Below are 21,584 nucleotides of genomic sequence, written 5' to 3'. Positions count from 1 at the left end.
GGAGAGGGGGAAGGGGGAGGTGTAGATGACGGTGGAGGTGGGAGTACTCATTGCAGACGAACGGCGACGGACAGACGGACGTGCAGCAGGCGGCGTCGGCGTCGGCGATGGGCAGCGGCGAACAGACGGACGAACAGCAGGCGGCGTCGGCGTCGGCGGCGAACAGACGGACGAACAGCAGGCGGCGGCGGCGGCGGCAGTGGTTACGACGACGGCGATGGACAGCCAGCAGGCGGACGGACGGACGGACGAACGAGCAGCGACAGCAGCGGGCAGACAGACAGACAGACAGACAAACACACACAATCTTCGAAGACGGAGATTCCACCCTGAGAGTAGCCCAGGCTTTGCAATCTGACGCTTTCGAAGGAGGGGATCCAACCCTCTAGATGTCGAAGGTGCAGAGTCACTGTAATATTTATCAAGCTTCTCTTTAGTCTCCTGAGGCGTTTTGCCTTTCATAAAATAATGTTTAATCACCACACGAAATTCTTTTTTGTCCATTTTTTGACTTCCTTGTCTCACACGAATGCCAAACACAAAGAAGTAGACCAATATGGCTGAAACTTGGTGTGCGTTCTTTCCAGAGATGCTACTAACTAAACATGACCTCGATACGCGCCGGTGGTGTCATCTCTCGGACTCTGCACGGACTTTTCAAACGTCCCTCGCATTTCGTAACAGTTGTAGTCAGTCGCTGCAGTGCGCGTTCCTTCGGATATGCATTCAAGTCCAAAGCAGCACTGCATCGTTCTTCTTATCCACAAGGCACTGCAATAACGTATTGGAGTGTGAGAGTTTTCCTGCATCCTCTGTGAAACACTTAAGTGAGAATTTTAGAGGAATTATGTAGATGTTTGGTGGTTGTAGTTTCATAAATTCCGAGAAGTAGCGGCGCTAGACGTTGCCTTCAAAATGGCGCCTTGTCGTTAAAGCGCGAAAGCGCTGTAACAAATATGTATGAATAGGTTGCGCGCAGAATCGCTGTTTGTTGGAGGGGGGTGGGTCTTCCTGTTTGAGCTAGGAACATAGGGTAAAAAGTTTTAGGACAAGCGGCAATTCGTATAGCCGTTCGAACGTTTGTCTTACTGTGGCTATGTAACAGTATATTAAAGAAGGTTAGAACGACGAACCGGAGCTGACGCCCAGGCAAATTGCGGCAACCGATTAATTCCTTTTCCCAAATACACTCCTGGAAATGGAAAAAAGAACAAATTGACACCGGTGTGTCAGACCCACCATACTTGCTCCGGACACTGCGAGAGGGCTGTACAAGCACACGCACGGCACAGGGGACACACCAGGAACCGCGGTGTTGGCCGTCGAATGGCGCTAGCTGCGCAGCATTTGTGCACCGCCGCCGTCAGTGTCAGCCAGTTTGCCGTGGCATACGGAGCTCCATCGCAGTCTTTAACACTGGTAGCATGCCGCGACAGCGTGGACGTGAACCGTATGTGCAGTTGACGGACTTTGAGCGAGGGCGTATAGTGGGCATGCGGGAGGCCGGGTGGACGTACCGCCGAATTGCTCAACACGTGGGGCGTGAGGTCTCCACAGTACATCGATGTTGTCGCCAGTGGTCGGCGGAAGGTGCACGTGCCCGTCGACCTGGGACTGGACCGCAGCGACGCACGGATGCACGCCAAGACCGTAGGATCCTACGCAGTGCCATAGGGGACCGCACCGCCACTTCCCAGCAAATTAGGGACACTGTTGCTCCTGGGGTATCGGCGAGGACCATTCGCAACCGTCTCCATGAAGCTGGGCTACGGTCCCGCACACCGTTAGGCCGTCTTCCGCTCACGCCCCAACATCGTGCAGCCCGCCTCCAGTGGTGTCGCGACAGGCGTGAATGGAGGGACGAATGGAGACGTGTCGTCTTCAGCGATGAGAGTCGCTTCTGCCTTGGTGCCAATGATGGTCGTATGCGTGTTTGGCGCCGTGCAGGTGAGCGCCACAATCAGGACTGCATACGACCGAGGCACACAGGGCCAACACCCGGCATCATGGTGTGGGGAGCGATCTCCTACACTGGCCGTACACCACTGGTGATCGTCGAGGGGACACTGAATAGTGCACGGTACATCCAAACCGTCATCGAACCCATCGTTCTACCATTCCTAGACCGGCAAGGAAACTTGCTGTTCCAACAGGACAATGCACGTCCGCATGTATCCCGTGCCACCCAACGTGCTCTAGAAGGTGTAAGCCAACTACCCTGGCCAGCAAGATCTCCGGATCTGTCCCCCATTGAGCATGTTTGGGACTGGATGAAGCGTCGTCTCACGCGGTCTGCACGTCCAGCACGAACGCTGGTCCAACTGAGGCGCCAGGTGGAAATGGCATGGCAAGCCGTTCCACAGGACTACATCCAGCATCTCTACGATCGTCTCCATGGGAGAATAGCAGCCTGCATTGCTGCGAAAGGTGGATTTACACTGTACTAGTGCCGACATTGTGCATGCTCTGTTGCCTGTGTCTATGTGCCTGTGGTTCTGTCAGTGTGATCACGTGATGTATCTGACCCCAGGAATGTGTCAATAAAGTTTCCCCTTCCTGGGACAATGAATTCACGGTCTTCTTATTTCAATTTCCAGGAGTGTATTTTATTCGGGCTGAAATTAATGCTCAGCTGATGACACCATTTGCAAGTGCAACGTTCGGATATTACGTGCAAAAACTATCACCCTCAAATAACTCCGGAATGGATCGAGACTGTCGGTTGAAATTTGATCTACTGGTGTATTGGACTCTGGTCTAAGGTAAGTTTCAAACATTTGAAAAAACCTTGTTTCGATTGGATTTTGTTTGCAAAAAAACAAGTTTTTCTGGCTGGTTTTTGAAGTGCACTGCTTCTATACTTAAAACTTCTACAGATATATAAATGGATGAAGTCAAAACGAAATTTTTTAATGTAGTAATCTTTATCCATTGTCGAGATACGATGGTTTAAATTAGAGCGAAATGTAGTATGTAATAATCGTTGTTACAAGAACTGAATGCACGAAAATGGTTTTAAGAGTTTCTCATATAAATAAAAAATGCATTCTTACGGTAAAAATGAAAACTCATTTTCGAAAATCGAGCTTCATTGGTATTTTACGTGCAGAAAAAACGTTTTTTCTGAGTTTTTTATGTATACCACTTTTGTGTTTCCAGCTTGTGCGAATCGATTTGAAATTTGTAAGGAGGTAGATAAATACACCTAATAAACGGTCGTCCTATTGTTTTGTGAAACCTTTGTCCGTTACCGGGACAGAAGCAACATGGTTCGAAAGGCAATAAAAAACCCTGTACCGGATCAGTCGTCGCCCGAGTCAACAAAAATGTACATTACGTCGGTTGTCAAGCTGTGGCGGTCTAATGTCAAAATAGCGGTAGAGAAAAAGTTAACTGGAATGAAAAATGCTCCTGTCGTAGCAGAGAAAAGGTGAATATATGAATATGTCCTCGGCAGAGTTATGGGTGTAAAAGAAAGGAACTTTTTTTTCGACTTTTTTTGCAGCTTCATAGACATTTAAATCTAACCATGCTTCCCCAGACGATGAGCTCTCTTAGCTGCAAGTTGCTGGCACACCTGCTTCTTGCAATTTAGTCCGAAGCTCGTGGTCGTGCGGTAGCGTTCTCGCTTCCCGCGCCCGGGTTCCCGGGTTCGATTCCCGGCGCCGTCAGGGATTTTCTCTGCCTCGTGATGACTGGGTGTTGTGTGATGTCCTTAGGTTAGTTAACGCTCGGCCCCACACAATTCTAAGGACTGCTGAAAACATCGCAAAACAGGGTTGGACAGTGTTACCCCATCCACCCTACAGCCCTGACCTAGCCCCCTCAGACTTCCACCTGTTTGGGCCATTAAAGGATGCCATTCGTGGAAGATATTTTGCGGACGATGAGGAGGTGTTTCACACAGTGAAGCACTGGCTCCGTCACCAGGACAAAGATTGGTATCGACAGGGCATACATAACCTTCATTCACGCTGGAAGAAGGCCATAGAACGGGATAGAGATTACATGAAAAAATAGGGTGTATGGATAAAACACCATTCTTTCATGTGTGTAATTCTCATTATGTTCAATAAGAATTGTTGAAGACAAAAAAAAAAGTGGTACAATCGCGCATCCCTTGAAATCGCTCCAGTCTCTCCGTCGACTGATTTAGACAGAACACACTTTTGCAATGATGCGCTGTGCTTGCTCATTTATACTTTCGGATCCTCAGCTTGACGTCACGCACAACTCTTCTAGCTGGGCGTCAGGCTTGCGATGACAATTTTCCAGTGCCACCGAGTAACTTCTCACTTGTCCCTTCGGCGAGGAAATATTCCTCTGATTCCGTTTTACGCTGCGACCACCCCTTCCGCTTTCAATGGGCTATCCGACTTCTTAAATTATTCGACACAGCCGAGTCGCAATCGATTTACAGCGAGCGTCAATTCCTGCTGCTGATGACACCACTCCGTCTCTAAAAGCAGTTCGTTCTAAAACTGTCCGCCTGAAAGCTGCCGTCTCAACTGACGAGCGAGCAACAATTAAGCTCCAACGGAACAACGGGAGAGAGAGAGATAAAGGCGGACAGAAGTTTTGTCTTGGACAGGCAAACATGCGATGGAACACAACCTGTGACATGCAGAATCCCATATACGAATTTCTTTGTGCTACATTTACCTTTTGTGACTCTCTGTCGTAGCTATAAATTACAATAAATACAATTACACTTTGTGTTGTTTATGAAATGCTACCAGTGCCGGAGGAAGAATGCTATGTGGTCAGGCCTAGTTAAGTTGAAGGCTAGTTGCCTTTGCCGTGTGAAATTGCCCACTTTAAAGCGTCTGAAGGTGGACGATTATTCCTCCGAAACTGGTTGTATTTACTTCCGTCTTTAAAGTTAGTGTTATTAAGCTACGAAGCTTCAAAGGCATACTTCTTTCAAACTTTTCTGTGATATGTTGTGGCAGCTAACCACTCTGGGTTAGTCTGTTTCCATACTTGGGTCTAGCAACACTATCCTGTCTTGAAGCTACAAAGGTACATTTGTGCAGCAGAAGTGACCTACATAACGAGCACTCTTTCAAACTCACATCTGTTTGTAACAAAGTTATAGAATCTACTATGAGATCTGATGTAACGACCAAGCAAAAGCAAAATGTCATTCTGATTAGTAACTAGGGAGGATACCGAAAAACCAATCACAATAAATTTATTGTGTTCGTGACATGTAATATATCTTAGAACATGCTTACTGGTAATCAGGTGCATTCAAAGGATTTTCTTGCCTTTCGAGAAGCTTTCGACTCAGTGCCTGCTAAAGAAAACAATTTCACAGTAAATGCTTGGATAGCTTTCCAATGGGGGCGACGATTTTTTGAAAACTATAGCGCAGTTCGTTATTCTGGAAGATGGGTCATCGATAGAAGTATCTTCTGGTTTATCCCATGGAAGTACGAAATCGCTTTTACTGTTCATGCTTCGCATTAACGCCTTAGCATACTTTTAACATATTACGTGGTTATCCTTGTGATAATCTTATTCGATAAAAACATGTTACTACGCAATGAGATCTTAACAAAATATCGGCCATGTTATAAGATTGGAAGCTAGATCTCAAGCTAAAGAAATGTAGTACATGTCACAAGATCAACTTCTGTGGTCTCATTGGTTACGTGATAGGCAAATTATGTAGCAGGCTACGATTCATATCTTGTAGAGGAGACTATGAAAACTTTCTTTTCCGGTGATCTACGTCTTACGTATACAGGGTGTTACAAAAAGGTACGGCCAAACTTCCAGGAAACATTCCTCACACACAAAGAAAGAAAATATGTTATGTGGACATGTGTCCGGAAACGCTTACTTTCCATGTTAGAGCTCATTTTATTACCTCTCTTCAAATCACATTAATCATGGACGGGAAACACGCAGCAACAGAACGTACCAGCGTGACTTGAAACACTTTGTTACAGGAAATGTTCAAAATGTCCTCCGTTAGCGAGGATACATGCATCCACCCTCCGTCGCATGGAATCCCTGATGCGCTGATGCAGCCCTGGAGAATGGCGTATTGTATCACAGCCGTCCACAATACGAGCACGAAGAGTCTCTACATTTGGTACCGGGGTTGCGTAGACAAGAGCTTTCAAATGCCCCCATAAATGAAAGTCAAGAGGGTTGAGATCAGGAGAGCGTGGAGGCCATGGAATTGGTCCGCCTCTGCCAATCCATCTGTCACCGAATCTGTTGTTGAGAAGCGTACGAACACTTCGACTGAAATGTGCAGGAGCTCCATCGTGCATGAACCACATGTTGTGTCGTGCTTGTAAAGACACATGTTCTAGCAGCACAGGTAGAGTATCCCGTATGAAATCACGGCGGTGAATCGAGGAAGTACAGTACATACTGACGAAACTAAAATGAGCTCTAACATGGAAATAAAGCTTTTCCGGACACATGTCCACATACATCATTTTTTTATTTGTGTGTGAGGAATGTTTCCTGAAAGTTTGGTCGTACCTTTTTGTAACACCCTGTATACAATATCAATGGTTGGATCCGCGTCCTTACACTAGGCTACAAACTTTATAGAATCATGTGATAGCGCATTGTCCAAAAATTCAGGGTTTCCCAGGAGGAATGGTAAATATTCAGGGATGTGGAAAGAACGATCATTCGTAGCAAAAAGATCCAGCAAACATGGGCTCTTCCTCATCTTTGAAACTGTGAAACAAATCTCTCCTACTGTAAGTTCTCCATATGTTAAGGTGTGGTAGTGTGGACCAAAACAAGACAAAAATATTCAGTAAACGTAGTCACCACAGTGTCTACTACTGAACAAGTACTCATAGCTTTTAACGCATGCGTTTTACAGCCCACGTTTAGCAGACAAATTTTTCTTGTTTTGGTCCGAATTGCCTTCACCCAAAAGAGCTTGCAGTAGAGAATGTTTGTTTCACACTATCGAAGATGAATAGCTCCTAAGGATGGCATTTGAGAATCTATTTTTACTAGACTTTTCTCTGTCGAATGACTGTTCCTGTCATAGCCATATAGCGCAGTTCGTGATCCTGGAAAAAGGGTCATCGATAGAAGTATCTTCTAGTGTATCCCATGCAACGACATAATTATCTTCAAATTTATTAAAGTTGGTCGCCGGAATAAAACTGCGCAGCGTAACTATTGCAGCTGTTGAGATTAATTACGATTCTGTTCTCATAGCACGGGCGCCATTAATGTTACAGATGTTTTAACTTGTTACTTAGCAGAGTTCAATGAGGCGGTCGAATTGAATCGTTAAGTTTTAACAGACGTAGGAAAGTGATGTTTTTCGATATTTAAAGAACAAAAACTTATGAAAAGTTCTTTCGACACAATAATCTGCGTTCAGGAACTCTCGATGCAACCATGAAAAGTAAAGTAAATTTTTGACTCGAGATGTATGACTCAGAGTAATGTTACACTTTCCGTCTGTAACACCTTCTAAGAAGACAGATTGATTAAAGTGATGTTCGGAGGTCTGGTGAGAGTATTAAATGCCTTTCTTTTAGGTCACCACTTTTATGTCTGGTTTAACGCGACACGTCATGGATTCCTCTCTTGTGCTGAACTCTTCTTCTCAGAGTAGCATTTGAACTCTACGTTCTGAATTATTTATCGGATGGATCATAATCAGTGTATTTCCCCATAGTTTACATTCTCTATAGCTCCGTCCACCACCATAGCAGTTATTCCCTGACGTCTTAATACGTTTCTTATCATTCTGTCGCTCCTTTTTGTCTGTGGTCCCCGTATATTCCTTTCTTCATCGATTTCGCCGAAAGCCTCCTCATTCCTTATCTTATCTGTCTTACTAAACTTCAACATCCGTCTATAGCATCGTGCCTCAAACAGTTCGATTCTCTTCTTTTTCGGTTTTCCCAAGGTCGGTGGTTCTCTATTATATAATGCTATGCACCAAACGTACATTCTCACAAATTTCTTCCTCAAATTAAGGCTAATGTTGCTAGTAGACTTCTCTTGGCGAGGAATGCTCTCTGTGCATGTGCTAGTCTGTCTTTTATGTTTTCCTTACTTCGTGTATTATTTTGCTTCCAAGGAAACAGAATTCATTCAGTTCATCTTCACTGTGGTCACAAATTTTGATGTCAAGTTTATCGCTAATACCATTTCCGCTACTCCTCATTACTTTCGTCTTTCACTGGTTCACTCTCAATCCATGTTTTGTACTAATTAGATTGCTCATTTCATTTCAGATTCTGTGGCTCTGATTATACGGGAGCCGCACTGATTATGTCCGCACAGATTCTGTCACGTCCTTGCAATGATAGGCACTCGAATTTCCTGCCGCCAACGCTCATCGTTGTTCTCAGAGAATCGCGCTGCACGCGATACAGTGATGAATGCTTGCAGCTGTTTTTACGAATGCATATGTGCAAGATACTGCCAAGATCCACACTCCTCTCTGAATGGCAATACTTCGTGCGTGGTCTCCTACGCTGAAAAGTTTCTCGAATAAGAAATAGAAATACATTTTCTTTGCATTACGCGCAGCTTAATGATGCAGCAGTACCATACAGTGCAGCTGGTTGCGTGATAGAGGAAAGTCTGTGTCAGTAAAAATAGGCAGTCATCTGAGGAGGCGAAACGGCCCTAGCCGTGAGACGGCTCACTTTAGGGATACAGCGTATCGGTTTTAGACCGCGATTACGCGGTGAAAGATTTACTTTCCAATTGCAGCACACGCAGCGCACCGCTTAGTAGGTCTCCATTCCAGACGTTGTCGATCAATTGTTGCTGTTTCGCCCTTGTGTGTTAGGTTTAGAAGGCGAGGACCTAATACAATACTAGTGGCACAGTGACTTTATTTATTTATTTATTGTTCCGCGGGACCAAATTATGGAGAAGTCTCCATGGTCATGGATCGAGTCAATACATGAAATTATAACACGATAGTAGAAACAGATAAAATGAAATATAAGAAACATATTCAGGCGACAAGTCGTAAGTTTAAATAAAGAAAATCAACAATGGAACACTGGAATTTGCTTAATTTTTTAGCTCTTCCAGGAGCTCCTCGACAGAATAGAAGGAGTGAGCCATGGGGAAACTCTTCAGTTTAGACTTAAAAGTGTTTGGGCTACTGCTAAGATTTTTGAGTTCTTGTGGTAGCTTATTGAAAATGGATGCAGCAGAATACTGCACTCCTTTCTGCACAAGAGTCAAGGAAGTGCTTTCCACATGCAGATTTGATTTCTGCCTAGTATTAACTGAGTGAAAGCTGCTAACTCTTGGGAATAAACTAATATTGCTAACAACAAACGACATTAAAGAAAATATATACTGTGAGGGCAATGTCAGAATTCCCAGACTACTGAATAGGGGTCGACCAGAGGCTCTCGAACTTACACCACATATAGCTCGAAAGCATCCAAAACATATTAGGATAGATGTATATCTAACATCTAGTGCTGACGATTGATAATTTGCTTGAAATATTCATTTTTCCGTCAGTTACTGGCTGAAGCACACATTCTGGTATTTTTTCATGATTCTCTGCTGTGTATGATACACACATATCCATATGTCATAAAACAACATAGCCTGTAGACACCTACGTTAGTTAGCCCATTACAGTGATGGGCTAACGAACATGAATGTCTACAGGCTATGTTGTTTTATGACATGTGGATATGTTTGGTCGCAATATGTAACAGCGTCAGGAATGTGCTTAATAGTAATGACAACGACATATAAATGTGTTAGCTCATTTTAAGTTGACATGGCGTAAAGCCACAAAAATCTCCACTTGATAATGGCTTAAGGCCGAAATTGCAGTCGTGAAATAAAGAAAGTGTTACAGTCACTGGCGTAAATATGATGTCTTTTATAAAGTTATACCATGGCTGTGAATCACAGGTATAAAAAGTTAAATTTATCTATTATTTTTATTATTTGGCGTTAGATGTAGGATAAATTAATATCTAAATTCCCTGTTCATGAACGACATTTGTTCCTCGTTTCTACATCCATTAAAGAATCACACAGAAAGCAAAGGAAGACATGACAGATGTGAACTTTGGAAAGTGATACATGCAAAATACAGGGTGTCCCAAAACGCCATTAACATTTGAAAATTCAATATTTAACAGAATAATGTAGATAGAGAAGTAAAAATTGACACATTTGCTTGGAATGATATTGTGTTTTATTGAAACCAAAACACACTGCACAAAATGATCAACAGATGGTGTTTAATTTGATACAAAGGCAATAATTACCATAACAACAGGTTTTTAGCAAAGACGTTCTTTACAACAAATGATCAACATGTCGGCCATCATTCGTTAACAATACCTCTAATCGAGGGACAATGTTGCGAACAGCACTGCACAGCGTATCAGTGGCTACAGCGAGAAATTCCTTCTAGCATCCCTGATGAGGTCGGACGGCCGCGGTAGAATTGCGACTTTAGGTAATCCCACAACCAATAACCACACAGACTGAGGGCTGGTGACCTGGGAAGCCAAGCAAGACAAACGACGACGCAGCATGTGCGTCTCATCGTTGACGGACGCAAGAGATATTTCACGCGTGTAGCAGTACTGCGTGAAGCCCAATACTGGATCAAAGTCGTACCTTCCAGCAAGCGTTCATCAGGCAGGCTAGGGATGATGCGATTCTATAACAATCGGTGTACCCCGCACCCCTCACGCTGACAGTTTGGAAAGCAGCAACCCGCATTTCTTCGAAGAAAAAGGGTCCTTTCACGGCTGATGTGTGAAATTAACACTGAAATGTGACTTTCTCATTATGCAGCGTGTTTTTACGATTGTAAGATTTACGATAGCCCAGATTCTGTATAAGTGGTTGTTGACAGACCTTCGGAACGTGAAATGGGCTTCGTCGGTCCACAACACGTTAGCCAAGCAGTCACCATGTTCCCCCATATTCTGTAGTGCCCATATCGCAAATGATCGCTGCGTCGCAAAATCGGTGGCCAATAGTTCATGATGACGCTGGATTTTGGACGGATAACACTAGGCGAGAGTAGAGTAATATCAACAGCAGCATAAAAAAGTATAACGGGAGTAGGATTCGATAAGAGTAGGAAGATAGGACAGAGTGTGTGTTTCTGTGAGCAGTTCAGTGATTGGGTTGTTCCCATCAGAATCGACAGCAAACCAACACCGACAATAGTTCAGGTATACGTGTCAACGTCGCAAACAGAAGATGAAGAGCTAGAGAAAATATACGAGGATATTGAACGGGTAATTCAGTACGTAAAAGGAGATGAAAACCTAATAGTTATCGGGGACTGGAATGCGGTTTTAGGAGAAGGAGTAAAAGAAACGGTTACGAGAGAATATGCGCTCGGTACTAGGAGTGCGAGGGGAGAAAGACTAATTGCGTTCTTCAATAAATTTCAGCAAGTAATAGCGAATACTTTGTTCATGAATCAACAGGAGGGGGAGGTATACTTGGGAAAGGCGGGGAGATGCGGGAAGATTTCTATTAGATTACATCATGGTCAGACAGAGATTTCCAAATCGAATATTGGATTGTAATGCGTACCCTGGAGAAGATATAGACTCAGATCACAATTATGTACTAATGAAGAGTAGGCTGAAGTTTAAGACACGAATTAGGAAGGAAACAATGTACGAGGGAGTAGGATACGGAAATACTAAGGAATGAAGATATACCTTCGGATTTCTAAATGTTCAAATGTGTGTGGATTCCTAAGGGACCAAACTACTGAGGTCATCGGTCCGTAGACTTACACACTACTTAAAATAACTTAAACGAACTTATGCTAAGAACAAGACACACACCCACGCCCGAGGGAGGACTCGAACCTCCGGCGGGAGGGACCGCGCTATCAGTGACATAGCGCCTCTAACCGAGCGGCCAGTCCGCGCGGCTACCTTCGGATTTCTCTGGGGTCATAGATGCTGCGATATTGAATAACTTACTAGGCAGTTCAGTTGAAGAGAAACGGACATCTCAAAAAGGGCAGTCGCAAAAGTTGGAATGAAAACTATAGGTTCAGGGAAGGTAACTGCTTGGTAGCCATGTGTAACAGAAGAAATACTTCAGTTGGTCGGCGAAAGAAGGAAGTACGAAAATGTTCAGGGAAATTCAGGAATAAAAGAATACAAGTCACTTAGGAATGAAATAAATAAGAAGTGCAGGGGAGCTAAGGCGAAATGCCCGCATGGAAAATGTGAAAAAATCGAAAAAGAAATGACTGTCAGGACTGACTGAGCAGATAGGAAAGTCAGAACAACCTTCAGTGAAACTGAAAGCAAGGGCATTAACATTAAGAGCGCAATGGGAATTCCACTGTTAAATGCAGAGGAGGGAGCGGGTAGGTGAAAAGAGTACACTGAGGGCTTCTTTGAGGTGGAGGATTTTTGTGACGACGTGAATAGAAGAAGAAAGAGGAGACAGTGGGAAAGAGTTACGGGTTCCAGTGTTAAGAGTCAGAATTTAAAGGAACTATGGAAGACTTAAGATTAGACAAGGCAGAAGGTACGGATTACAATCAATCTGAATTTCTAAAATCATTGAGGAAGTAGCAACAAAACGACTTTTCACGTTAGTGTGTAGCATGTATGACGCTGGCGATTTACCATCAACTTTCGGAAAAACATCATCCACACAATTCCGAAGATAGCAAGAGCTGACAAGTGTGAGAATTTTCGCACAGTTAGCTTAACAGCTCATACATCTAAGTTTGCTGACGAGAACGATGTGCAGAAGAATGGAAAAGAAAATTGAGGATGTGCTAGATGGCGATCAGTTTGGGTTTAGGAAAGGTGGAGGCATCAGAGAGGCGATCATGACGTTCCGGTTGGTAGTGGAGTCAAGACTGAAGAAAAATACAGACACTTTCATTGGATTTGTCGATTTATAAAAAACGTTCGACAATGTACAATGGTGCAAGATGTTTGAAATTCTAAGAACAGTAAGGGTAAGCTACAGAGAAAAACGGGAACAATAAGAGTGGGAGACCGACCACGAAGTGCTCGGATTAAAAACGGTGTAAGACAAGGATGTAGTCTTTCGCCGCTTCTGTTCAGTCTTTACATCGAAGAAGCAATGACCGAAAGAAAAAAAAAAAAGATTCAAGTACGGGATTAAAATTCAAGGTGAAAGAATATCAATGTTTGGATTCGCTGATGACTTTGCTATCCTCAGTGAAAGTGAAAAAGAATTACAGTATTTGTTGAATGGAATGAAAAGTCTAATGGGTTCAGAACGTAGATTGAGAGTAAATTGAGGAAAGATGAAAGTAATAAGTAGCAAAAATAAGAACAGCGAGAAACTTAACGTCAGAACGGGAGATCACGAAGTACACGATGTTAAGGAATTCTGCTATCTTGGAAGCAAAATAACCGATGATAGTCGGAGCGAGAAGGACATCAAAAGCACACTAGCACTGGCAAAAACCGAATTCTTGGCCAAGAGAAGTCTAGTAATATCAAACATTTGGCTTAATTTGAGGAAGAAATTTCTGAGAACATACGTTTGGAACATAGCATTGTATGGTAGTGAAACAAGGACTGTGGGAAAAGCGGAACAGAAGAGAATCGTGGCATTTGAGATGGGTTGCTACAGAAGAAAGTTGAAGTTAGGTGGACTAAAGTAAGGAATGAGGACAATCGGCGAGGAAGGGAATGTGTGGAAAACACTGACAAGGAGAAGGGACAGGACGGTGGGACATCTGTTAGCACGTTACGGAATACAACTTCCATGGTACTAGAGGGAGCTGTAGAGGGTAAAAACTGTAGGGGAAGACTGAGATTGGAACACATTCCGCAAATAATTGAGAACGTATGTTGCAAGTGCTACTCTAAGATGAAAAGGTTGGCAAAGGAGAGGAATTCGTGGTGGACCGCATGAAACCAGTCAGAGAACTTATGCCTTAAAAAGAAACGATGCCTTTTGTGGTAATGGGAAGATGCCGCGATGGCTGGTGCGTCTTACTTCCTCTCTGACTATAGCTCATTTTATACGTGGTTCTCATGCGGCGTCATTGAGGTGGTGCTGTCCAGCTCTGGCCTATTTATGCACTCGTTTTTGGTGTCTATAAAACCCCACGTCATTTCAGGGATGTGTATCAAGCTTTAGTTCTCTACCTACATTATTCCGTGAAGTAGGCATTTTCAATTAACGGACTTCTGGAAAGCTTGTATAATGGGTTCTGTTGAAATTTTTTAAGGGAGGGGGAGGGGCTCACGTCTGCTATGAATTTCCCCCTCTCCTCATCAGATGCCCTCGCCCCCACCCCTCTCCCCCCACCTCACTTGCAGCCGCGTCTGTGCATGTGACTGTCCAAGATGCTACTCCAGACGGGTGTCAAATGAATGTGCGCAACAGAAAATAATAAACTCTAAAATGTTGATTTGGCCCTGTCTGACTACCCCCTGAAGCAGATCTTAGGATCTCTTAATTCAATACACTACAATCTAAACATAAATGAATAATGAAGGCAACTAATATCACTAAATGATAAACATTATTTCTTATTATACGTTTATTGCAGATAAAAAAACACCCTTTTTGACAAATGTCTATCTTTCCTAAGTAAAATTATTAATCAAATGCCCAACTCTGCCCCCTTTTATGGACACATGATCTAACAGAAATAACGCGAAATGACTGACATTATCTACGTACCAAACACTACAAGACACTACTTTCAAAGATAGTCTACAGTGGTGTGGAACCTCAGTGGAAATAAACTAACGTGATAACAGCTGTTTAGCTTTATAGCCCTAATAAGTAGAAGCAATTTGCGATATCACCGTATGTACTGCATCTGGTGCGTCGGCGTGCTGGTTCTCGTACACGCCTGCTTCGGTGGAAAAACTCCAGCCACAAAATAAAACTCTTTCAAACACTAGGACGGCAGAAGGCGGTCCTCTGACTAATATACTCTATACTGTCTTCTCCTCTCTGTGTTCTACAGACAAGAAACGCGAACTCCCAGCCACAAGGACGGAGTTCAGATAACGTCTCAACGTAAGTATAGGCAGAGGAAGTGCTCTCAATTACAGAACGCTGCGTACTCAACGACGACTTCCAGCCCGGAGATAAAGTCCAGAACCGTATAGGTTCGCAACAGTACAGTGCCTAACTGTTCTAACTGTAATATCTCCTGAGAGCAAAGACAGCAAAGTCCGTCTGTATCAAAAAAGCTAATATCGAGCGACCGTCACACATGGGCGCTTACAACGGAAAGACCTCGTCTCTCCAGCGCTGTCTTCCCAGCAAGGCTCGGCTCCCCACCATCGTAATTCCGAAAACGGATCATATTTCCGAAACCACGGAATATTCTCCCTCTCTACAGATTCTTCCGAACGTCGACCAACCATTGTCATCCAGCGCGGAAAGTTTGCGAGGAAAAACGAATACTCGCACAATAGTACGCTTATGAGTAAAAATCCTCGGAAATAACCCAGCCTGCGTGGTTTCTGAGGTGCCGCTTCTTCGTTCCTCTCACCTGCGTCCAAGATTTTCGTAGTTTCCGAAGTACCGCGTGATCAAAAAGTCAGTATAAATTCGAAAACTTAATAAACCAGGGAATAATGTAGATAGATAGGTAAAAATTGACACACGTGCTTGGAATGACATGGGGTTTTATTAGAACAAAAAAAAAAAAAAACACCCCATATTGCTAGACGCGTGAAAGATCTCTTGCGCGCGTCGTTTGGCGATGATCGTGTGCTCAGCCTCCACTTTGGTCATGCTTGGCCTCCCAGGTCCCCAGACCTCAGTCCGTGCGATTATTGGCTTTGGGGTTACGTGAAGTCGCAAGTGTATCGTGATCGACCGACATCTCTAGGGATGCTGAAAGACAACATCCGATGCCAATGCCTCACCATAACTCCGGACATGCTTTACAGTGCTGTTCACAACATTATTCCTCGACTACAGTTATTGTTGAGGAATGATGGTGGACATATTGAGCATTTCCTGTAAAGAACATCATCTTTGCTTTGTCTTACTTTGTTATGCTAATTATTGCTATTCTGATCAGGTGAAGCGCCATCTGTCGGACATTTTTTGAACGTTTGTATTTGTTTTTGGTTCTATTAAAATCCCATGTCATTCCAAGCATGTGTGTCAATTTGTACCTCTCTATCTACATTATTCCGTGATTTATTCAGTTTTCAAATTTATACTAACTTTTTGATCACCCGGTATAATCCTTCCGATCGCCAAAACCCGCCGGTCGCGACGCTATTGAGGTCCAGCGCTTAGGTGCTACGACGTCCGTCAACTACTTACTGTGTTTAAGCAGGACCAACACCTGTGCGTGCCTTCCACCCAGAGCTTGAGTTCTGCCTGCCGTTTCATCTCCACTGGCGTTCCAACCTCTACTAGTATAGGCAATCATTCATTACGCCGTTTTTATGATGGTCGCATCCGTGTTTGGGGACATTGCAGTGAACGCACATTGGAAGCGTGTATTCATCATCGCCATACTGGCATATCACCTGGCGTGATGGTACGGGGTGCCATTGGTTACACGTCTCGGTCACCTCTTGTTCGCATTGACGGCACCTTGAACAGTGGACGTTACATTTCAGATGTGTTACGACCCGTGACTCTACCCTTCATTCGATCCCTGCGAAACCCTACATTTCAGCAGGATAATGCACGACCGCATGTTGCAGGTCCTGTGCGTGCCTTTCTGGATGCAGAATATGTTCGACTGCTGCCCTGGCCAGCACATTCTCCAGACCTCTCACGAATTGAAAACGTCTGCTCAACTGCCAGTCACTACTCTTGATGAACTGTGGTATCGTGTCGAAGCTGCTTGGGCAGCTGTACCTGTACACGCCATCCAAGTTCTGTTTGACTCAATGCCCAGGCGTATCAAGGCCGTTATTACGGCCAGAGGTGGTTGTTCTGGGTGCTGATTTCTCAGGATCTGGCTGGTTCAAATGGCTCTGTGCACAATGGGACTTAACATCTGAGGTCATCAGTCCCCTAGACTTAGAACTACTTAAACCTAACTAACCTAAGAACATCACACACATCCATGCCCGAGGCAGGATTCGAACATGCGACCGTAGCGGTCGCGCGGTTCCAGACTGTAGCGCCTAGAACCGCTCGGCCACCCTGGCCGGCTCTCAGGATCTATGCACCCAAATTGCGTGAAAATGTAATCACATGTCAGTGCTAGTATAATATATTTGTCCAATGAATACCCGTTTATCATCTGCATTTCTTCTTGGTGTAGCAATTTTAATGGCCAGTAGTGTATATTCATATATACGATGTACAACCTATCACATGATGACTAATTGTTTGTAGATCACGGCAAAGTATGTGGATGAGTTCTTGTAAGGTGCGAAAGTATAGCCACCTTACAACTGTACCCGTGCAAGTAACTACAGGAACCGGCATGACACAGCTGTTATGCTACGTGCTGTGAGACTGGCGATGACAGTGAAAGTGCCTTGAAATCCTAAAGACCAGTGTGGCGTCCATTGGCACCACGTTTCCATTTCTATAGCTATCAGCTGTCTCGAAAACCATAGCTATATATGCCGATACGTGTCGTAGCTTTGTACGGCATAGGTAAACAAGAAATGAAAGTGGCAAGAGGAGTCGTATACTCACGTGCGGAACCAGGAGACGATCAATGCGAGGTCTGGTGCGGGCAGCGACACGAGGGCTCGCAGCAGGTGCGCCAGGATGGTGTAGGAGGACTGCGCGCCGAACACCGGGCTCTGCAACAGCACGAACAGCGCGCGGGCCTCGTCCTTGTCGTGGAGCCTGGGAACACCACGGGCGGTCCGGCTGATGAGACACGCACCGGCGGACACGGCACGGACGAACACTAGAGTCTGCCTCTCATGTGCACATTTCTCCTCGTGACTTTTCTGAGCTACCGGATGGTATAGGCATGCGTATTCAAATACACAGATATCTAAACAGGCAGAATACGGCGCTGCGGCCGGAAACACCTATATAAGACAACAAGTGTCTGGCACAGTTCTTAGATCGGTTACTGCTGCTACAATGGCAGGTTATCAACGCTTAAGTGAGTTTGAACGTGGTGTTTTAGTCGGTGCACGAGCGATGGCACACAGCCAGGTAGCGATGAAGTGTGGGGATTTCCTTGTACGACCATTTCACGAGTGTACCGTGAATGTCAGGAATCCAATAAAACAACAAAACTCCGACATCGCTGTGCCCGGAAAAAGATCTTGGAAGAACGGGACCGACGACTACTGAAGAGAATCGTTGAACGTGGCACGGTCCGCGCGGCTTCCCCCGTCGGAGGTTCGAGTCCTCCCTCGGGGAGAGGTGTCTGTGTCGTCCTTAGCGTAAGTTAGTTTGAGTTAGATTAAGTTGTGTGCAAGCTTAGGGACCGATGACTTCAGCAGTTTGGTCCCATAAGACCTTACCACCAAACTGAACGTGGCACAAGTGCAACCCTTCGGGAAATTGCTACAGATTTCAATGCCGGGCCATCAACAGGTGTCAGCGCGCGAACCATTCAACGGAACATCATCGAAATAGGCTTTCGGAGCCGAAGGTCCACTGGTGTACCCTTGATGACTGCACAGCACAAAGCTTTACGAATCGTTTGGGCCCGTCAACATTGATATTGGACTGCTGATGACGGGAAACATGTTGCGTGGTCGGACAAATCTCGTTTCAAATTGTATCGAGTGGATGCACGTGTGCTGGTATGGAGACAACCTCATGAATCCATGGACCCTGCAGGTGGCTGTTCAAGCTGGTCGAGGCTCTATAATGGTGTGGCGTATGTGCAGTTAGAGTGATATAGGACCCCTGATACGTCTACATACGACTGACAGGTGACACGTACGTAAGCATCCTGTCTGATCACCTGCATCCATTCATGTCCATTGTGCATTCCGACGAACTTGGACAATTCCAGCAGAACTATGGGACACCCCACATGTCCAGAATTGCTACAGAGTTGCTCATGGAATACTCTTCTGAGTTTAAACACTTCCGCTGGCCACCAAACTCCCCAGACATGAACATTATTGAGAATATCTGGGATGCCTTGCAACGCGCTGTTCAGAAGAGATCACCATCTCCTCGTACTCCTACGGATTTATGGACACCCCTGCAAGATTTATGGTGTCAATGCCCTCCAGCACTGCTTCAGACATTAGTGGAGTATATGCCCCGTCGTGTTGTGACACTTCTGTGTGCTCGCAGAGGCTCTACACGATATTAGGCATGTGTACCAGTTTCTTTGGCTCCTCAGTGTAATTAAAATGCAGCTACGTAAAGAGCGCCACTGTTGGCTGTAATTATCGTATGGCAGCGAAAATTGGTGTATATGCTAAAGCGTTAATGCGGAACCGATTGACGCCGGAAAAAATTAATTCCAATTTTGGCCGGCGGATGCAATTCTGGGGCTTCGAAGGCAAGAAAGACGTATAGAAATGTCTCCTTATGTAATGGATTGGGAACGCTAAGTGGGAAGAAAAAGTCAAACGAGTGAGAAGGGCAACATGTTGATTTTATTAGTAAATGCTGCTTACACAATTCGTTCAGTATGACGAGCAGAGACGTCGACGAGGTGCTGTACAGCGCCAGATTTGCACCTGGTGGCCAAAACTGGAATTAATTTTTTTCAAGCGTAAATCGGTTCTGCATTAACAAATCAGCATATCTATCAAGTTTCGGTGTCATAAGATAATTACAGCCCAGCCTGGGCCTTCGTGAGCAGATGCACTTTAAATAGAACCACACGGTATTACTCGCTGGAGGACACCGTAGTGCCGGGCGTTGCTGTCGCTAACTTGATCACGTTATCACAGTAGGGTTGCCAACTTCTACATCACCTCTATATGGGGCACGATTTTACCTCTTAGATCTTATCCAGCAGCTGTTATTTTACCAAGTGAAGGACGTGCACAGTGTAGTAACCTGATAACTTACATTAATCACTTTAGCGTTAAATACTGTATTAATAACTTCGGACGTAAAAATTACAGATCTTGTGTAAACACCTGAAAAAAATTCAAAGTGTGAAACACTACCTAAGCCAAAAAGTTAAGCACCCAGAAGGGGATGAGGAAACAAATTGAAGCTTCATGGGTTGAGAGGGTATGTGACATTATTTCACGAATTTCAATGAGAGTCAGATTTACTTGGCAGTATGATCCCACTTATCGGTACGACCTTGCACCTCCTCTTGTCTGAGTCCACGCACTGATTCGGTTGGTTATGGTTTCATAAAGCCATTGTATCTTGTCCTGAAGCAAGCAGGAAGCTGGCCAACAACTGTCGTAACTGTCCTTCGTATCTTGGATACCAGCACTAGGCTGTAACTGATGACCTAGCTGATCCCGTTCATATTCTGTAGGGGACAGAACTGGGGATCTTGCTGACCGCTGAAGTACCTCAATACCATGCGAACGATTCATGTGCGGACGAGCACTGTCCTGATGAAAAAGGCACCACGACACTGCTGCAGGAAAGGTAACACAAGAGGACGTACTACGTTCGTGATGTACCGTTGCGCCTTCAGAGTTCTCGCAGTCACTACCATCTGTGACTTGAAGCTGTACCCGACGACCACGAGCAACACCGCTGTGCTTCTTCAAAACTTTGTAAGGATGGGACCTCTCACGTGGTCTCCACCAAACTCGCATATGATGGTTCATGTTCACCACTCATGACGCCATTCCAGAGCCAGTCGCTTGCGTAATGGTGTTAATGGCAGACTATGCATGGGACAATAATTCTCTAGTCCAGCTGCTGCTTGGGTTGAGTCGGTTAAGTAAATCTCTGACATTTAGCAGCGCTGTTGCCACCTTTCAACAGCGAAGTGCAAACGGATGCTAGCGAAAACAGTACCGTCTATAGAGCTGAGACAACACTGAGGCGTTGCCATAGAGACGTTTACAAAAGCGCGTTACGTGAATTGTTCAAGTAGGCGCGCCAGTCTTCTGTGCCCAGCCTACTGAAACTGTCAGGAATGAACTATAGTCTCCGACCAGTGATGCTACATGACACAAAACGTCACAGGGAGTTCATTATCTGTTCTCAAATGGCAGACGCAGACGTGAAAGGGGTTATAGTCTGCTTGATGCACAATATGGTGATCCTCCCTTGTGGTGGCCAGATGTGGTCCACCACAAACTTAATGATGAGTATGCATTCCCTCATGCAGCCACCATTGGCCCCCTGTCACAGCCAAATGCCCCAAAAATGTGGGTGTTGCATGATTCGATCAGCCAGCCAAATGGAGACCCACAATGACGCCCGTTTCTCATAACGCTGTTTCATTTCCTTCACATTGATCACTCAACATCATCACTCAACATCTGATCACTCAACATCTGATCACTCAACATATGATCACTCAACATCTGATCACTCAACATCTGATCATTCAACATCTGATCACTCAACATCTCATCACTCAATATCTCATCACTCGACATCTCATCACTCGACATCTCATCACTCAACATCTGATCACTCAACATCTGATCACTCAACATTAATGTTGTTCACGGCCTTTATGCACCCTAAAAGGCCTGGCAACAAAATGAAACACGAACAACACGATGCACTCTGAT

The 21,584-nt window shown here is 44.8% G+C and overlaps 1 protein-coding gene across 1 annotated transcript in view; it reads right to left on the bottom strand.

Annotated features, from left to right (window-relative positions):
* LOC124596014 (probable E3 ubiquitin-protein ligase HECTD2) overlaps positions 1–21,584 on the bottom strand; it is a 381,240-nt gene that overhangs the window by 103,808 nt on the left and 255,848 nt on the right. Inside the window, exon 8 of the mRNA XM_047134973.1 lies at positions 17,626–17,781. Within this exon, the coding sequence (XP_046990929.1) occupies positions 17,626–17,781 (156 nt within the window). The remainder of the gene's footprint in view (positions 1–17,625; positions 17,782–21,584) is intronic.

The sequence above is a fragment of the Schistocerca americana genome, chromosome 1, assembly GCF_021461395.2.
Source record: "Schistocerca americana isolate TAMUIC-IGC-003095 chromosome 1, iqSchAmer2.1, whole genome shotgun sequence".
Classification (NCBI taxonomy): domain Eukaryota; kingdom Metazoa; phylum Arthropoda; class Insecta; order Orthoptera; family Acrididae; genus Schistocerca; species Schistocerca americana.
This window is presented reverse-complemented; position numbering and strand designations above follow the sequence as displayed.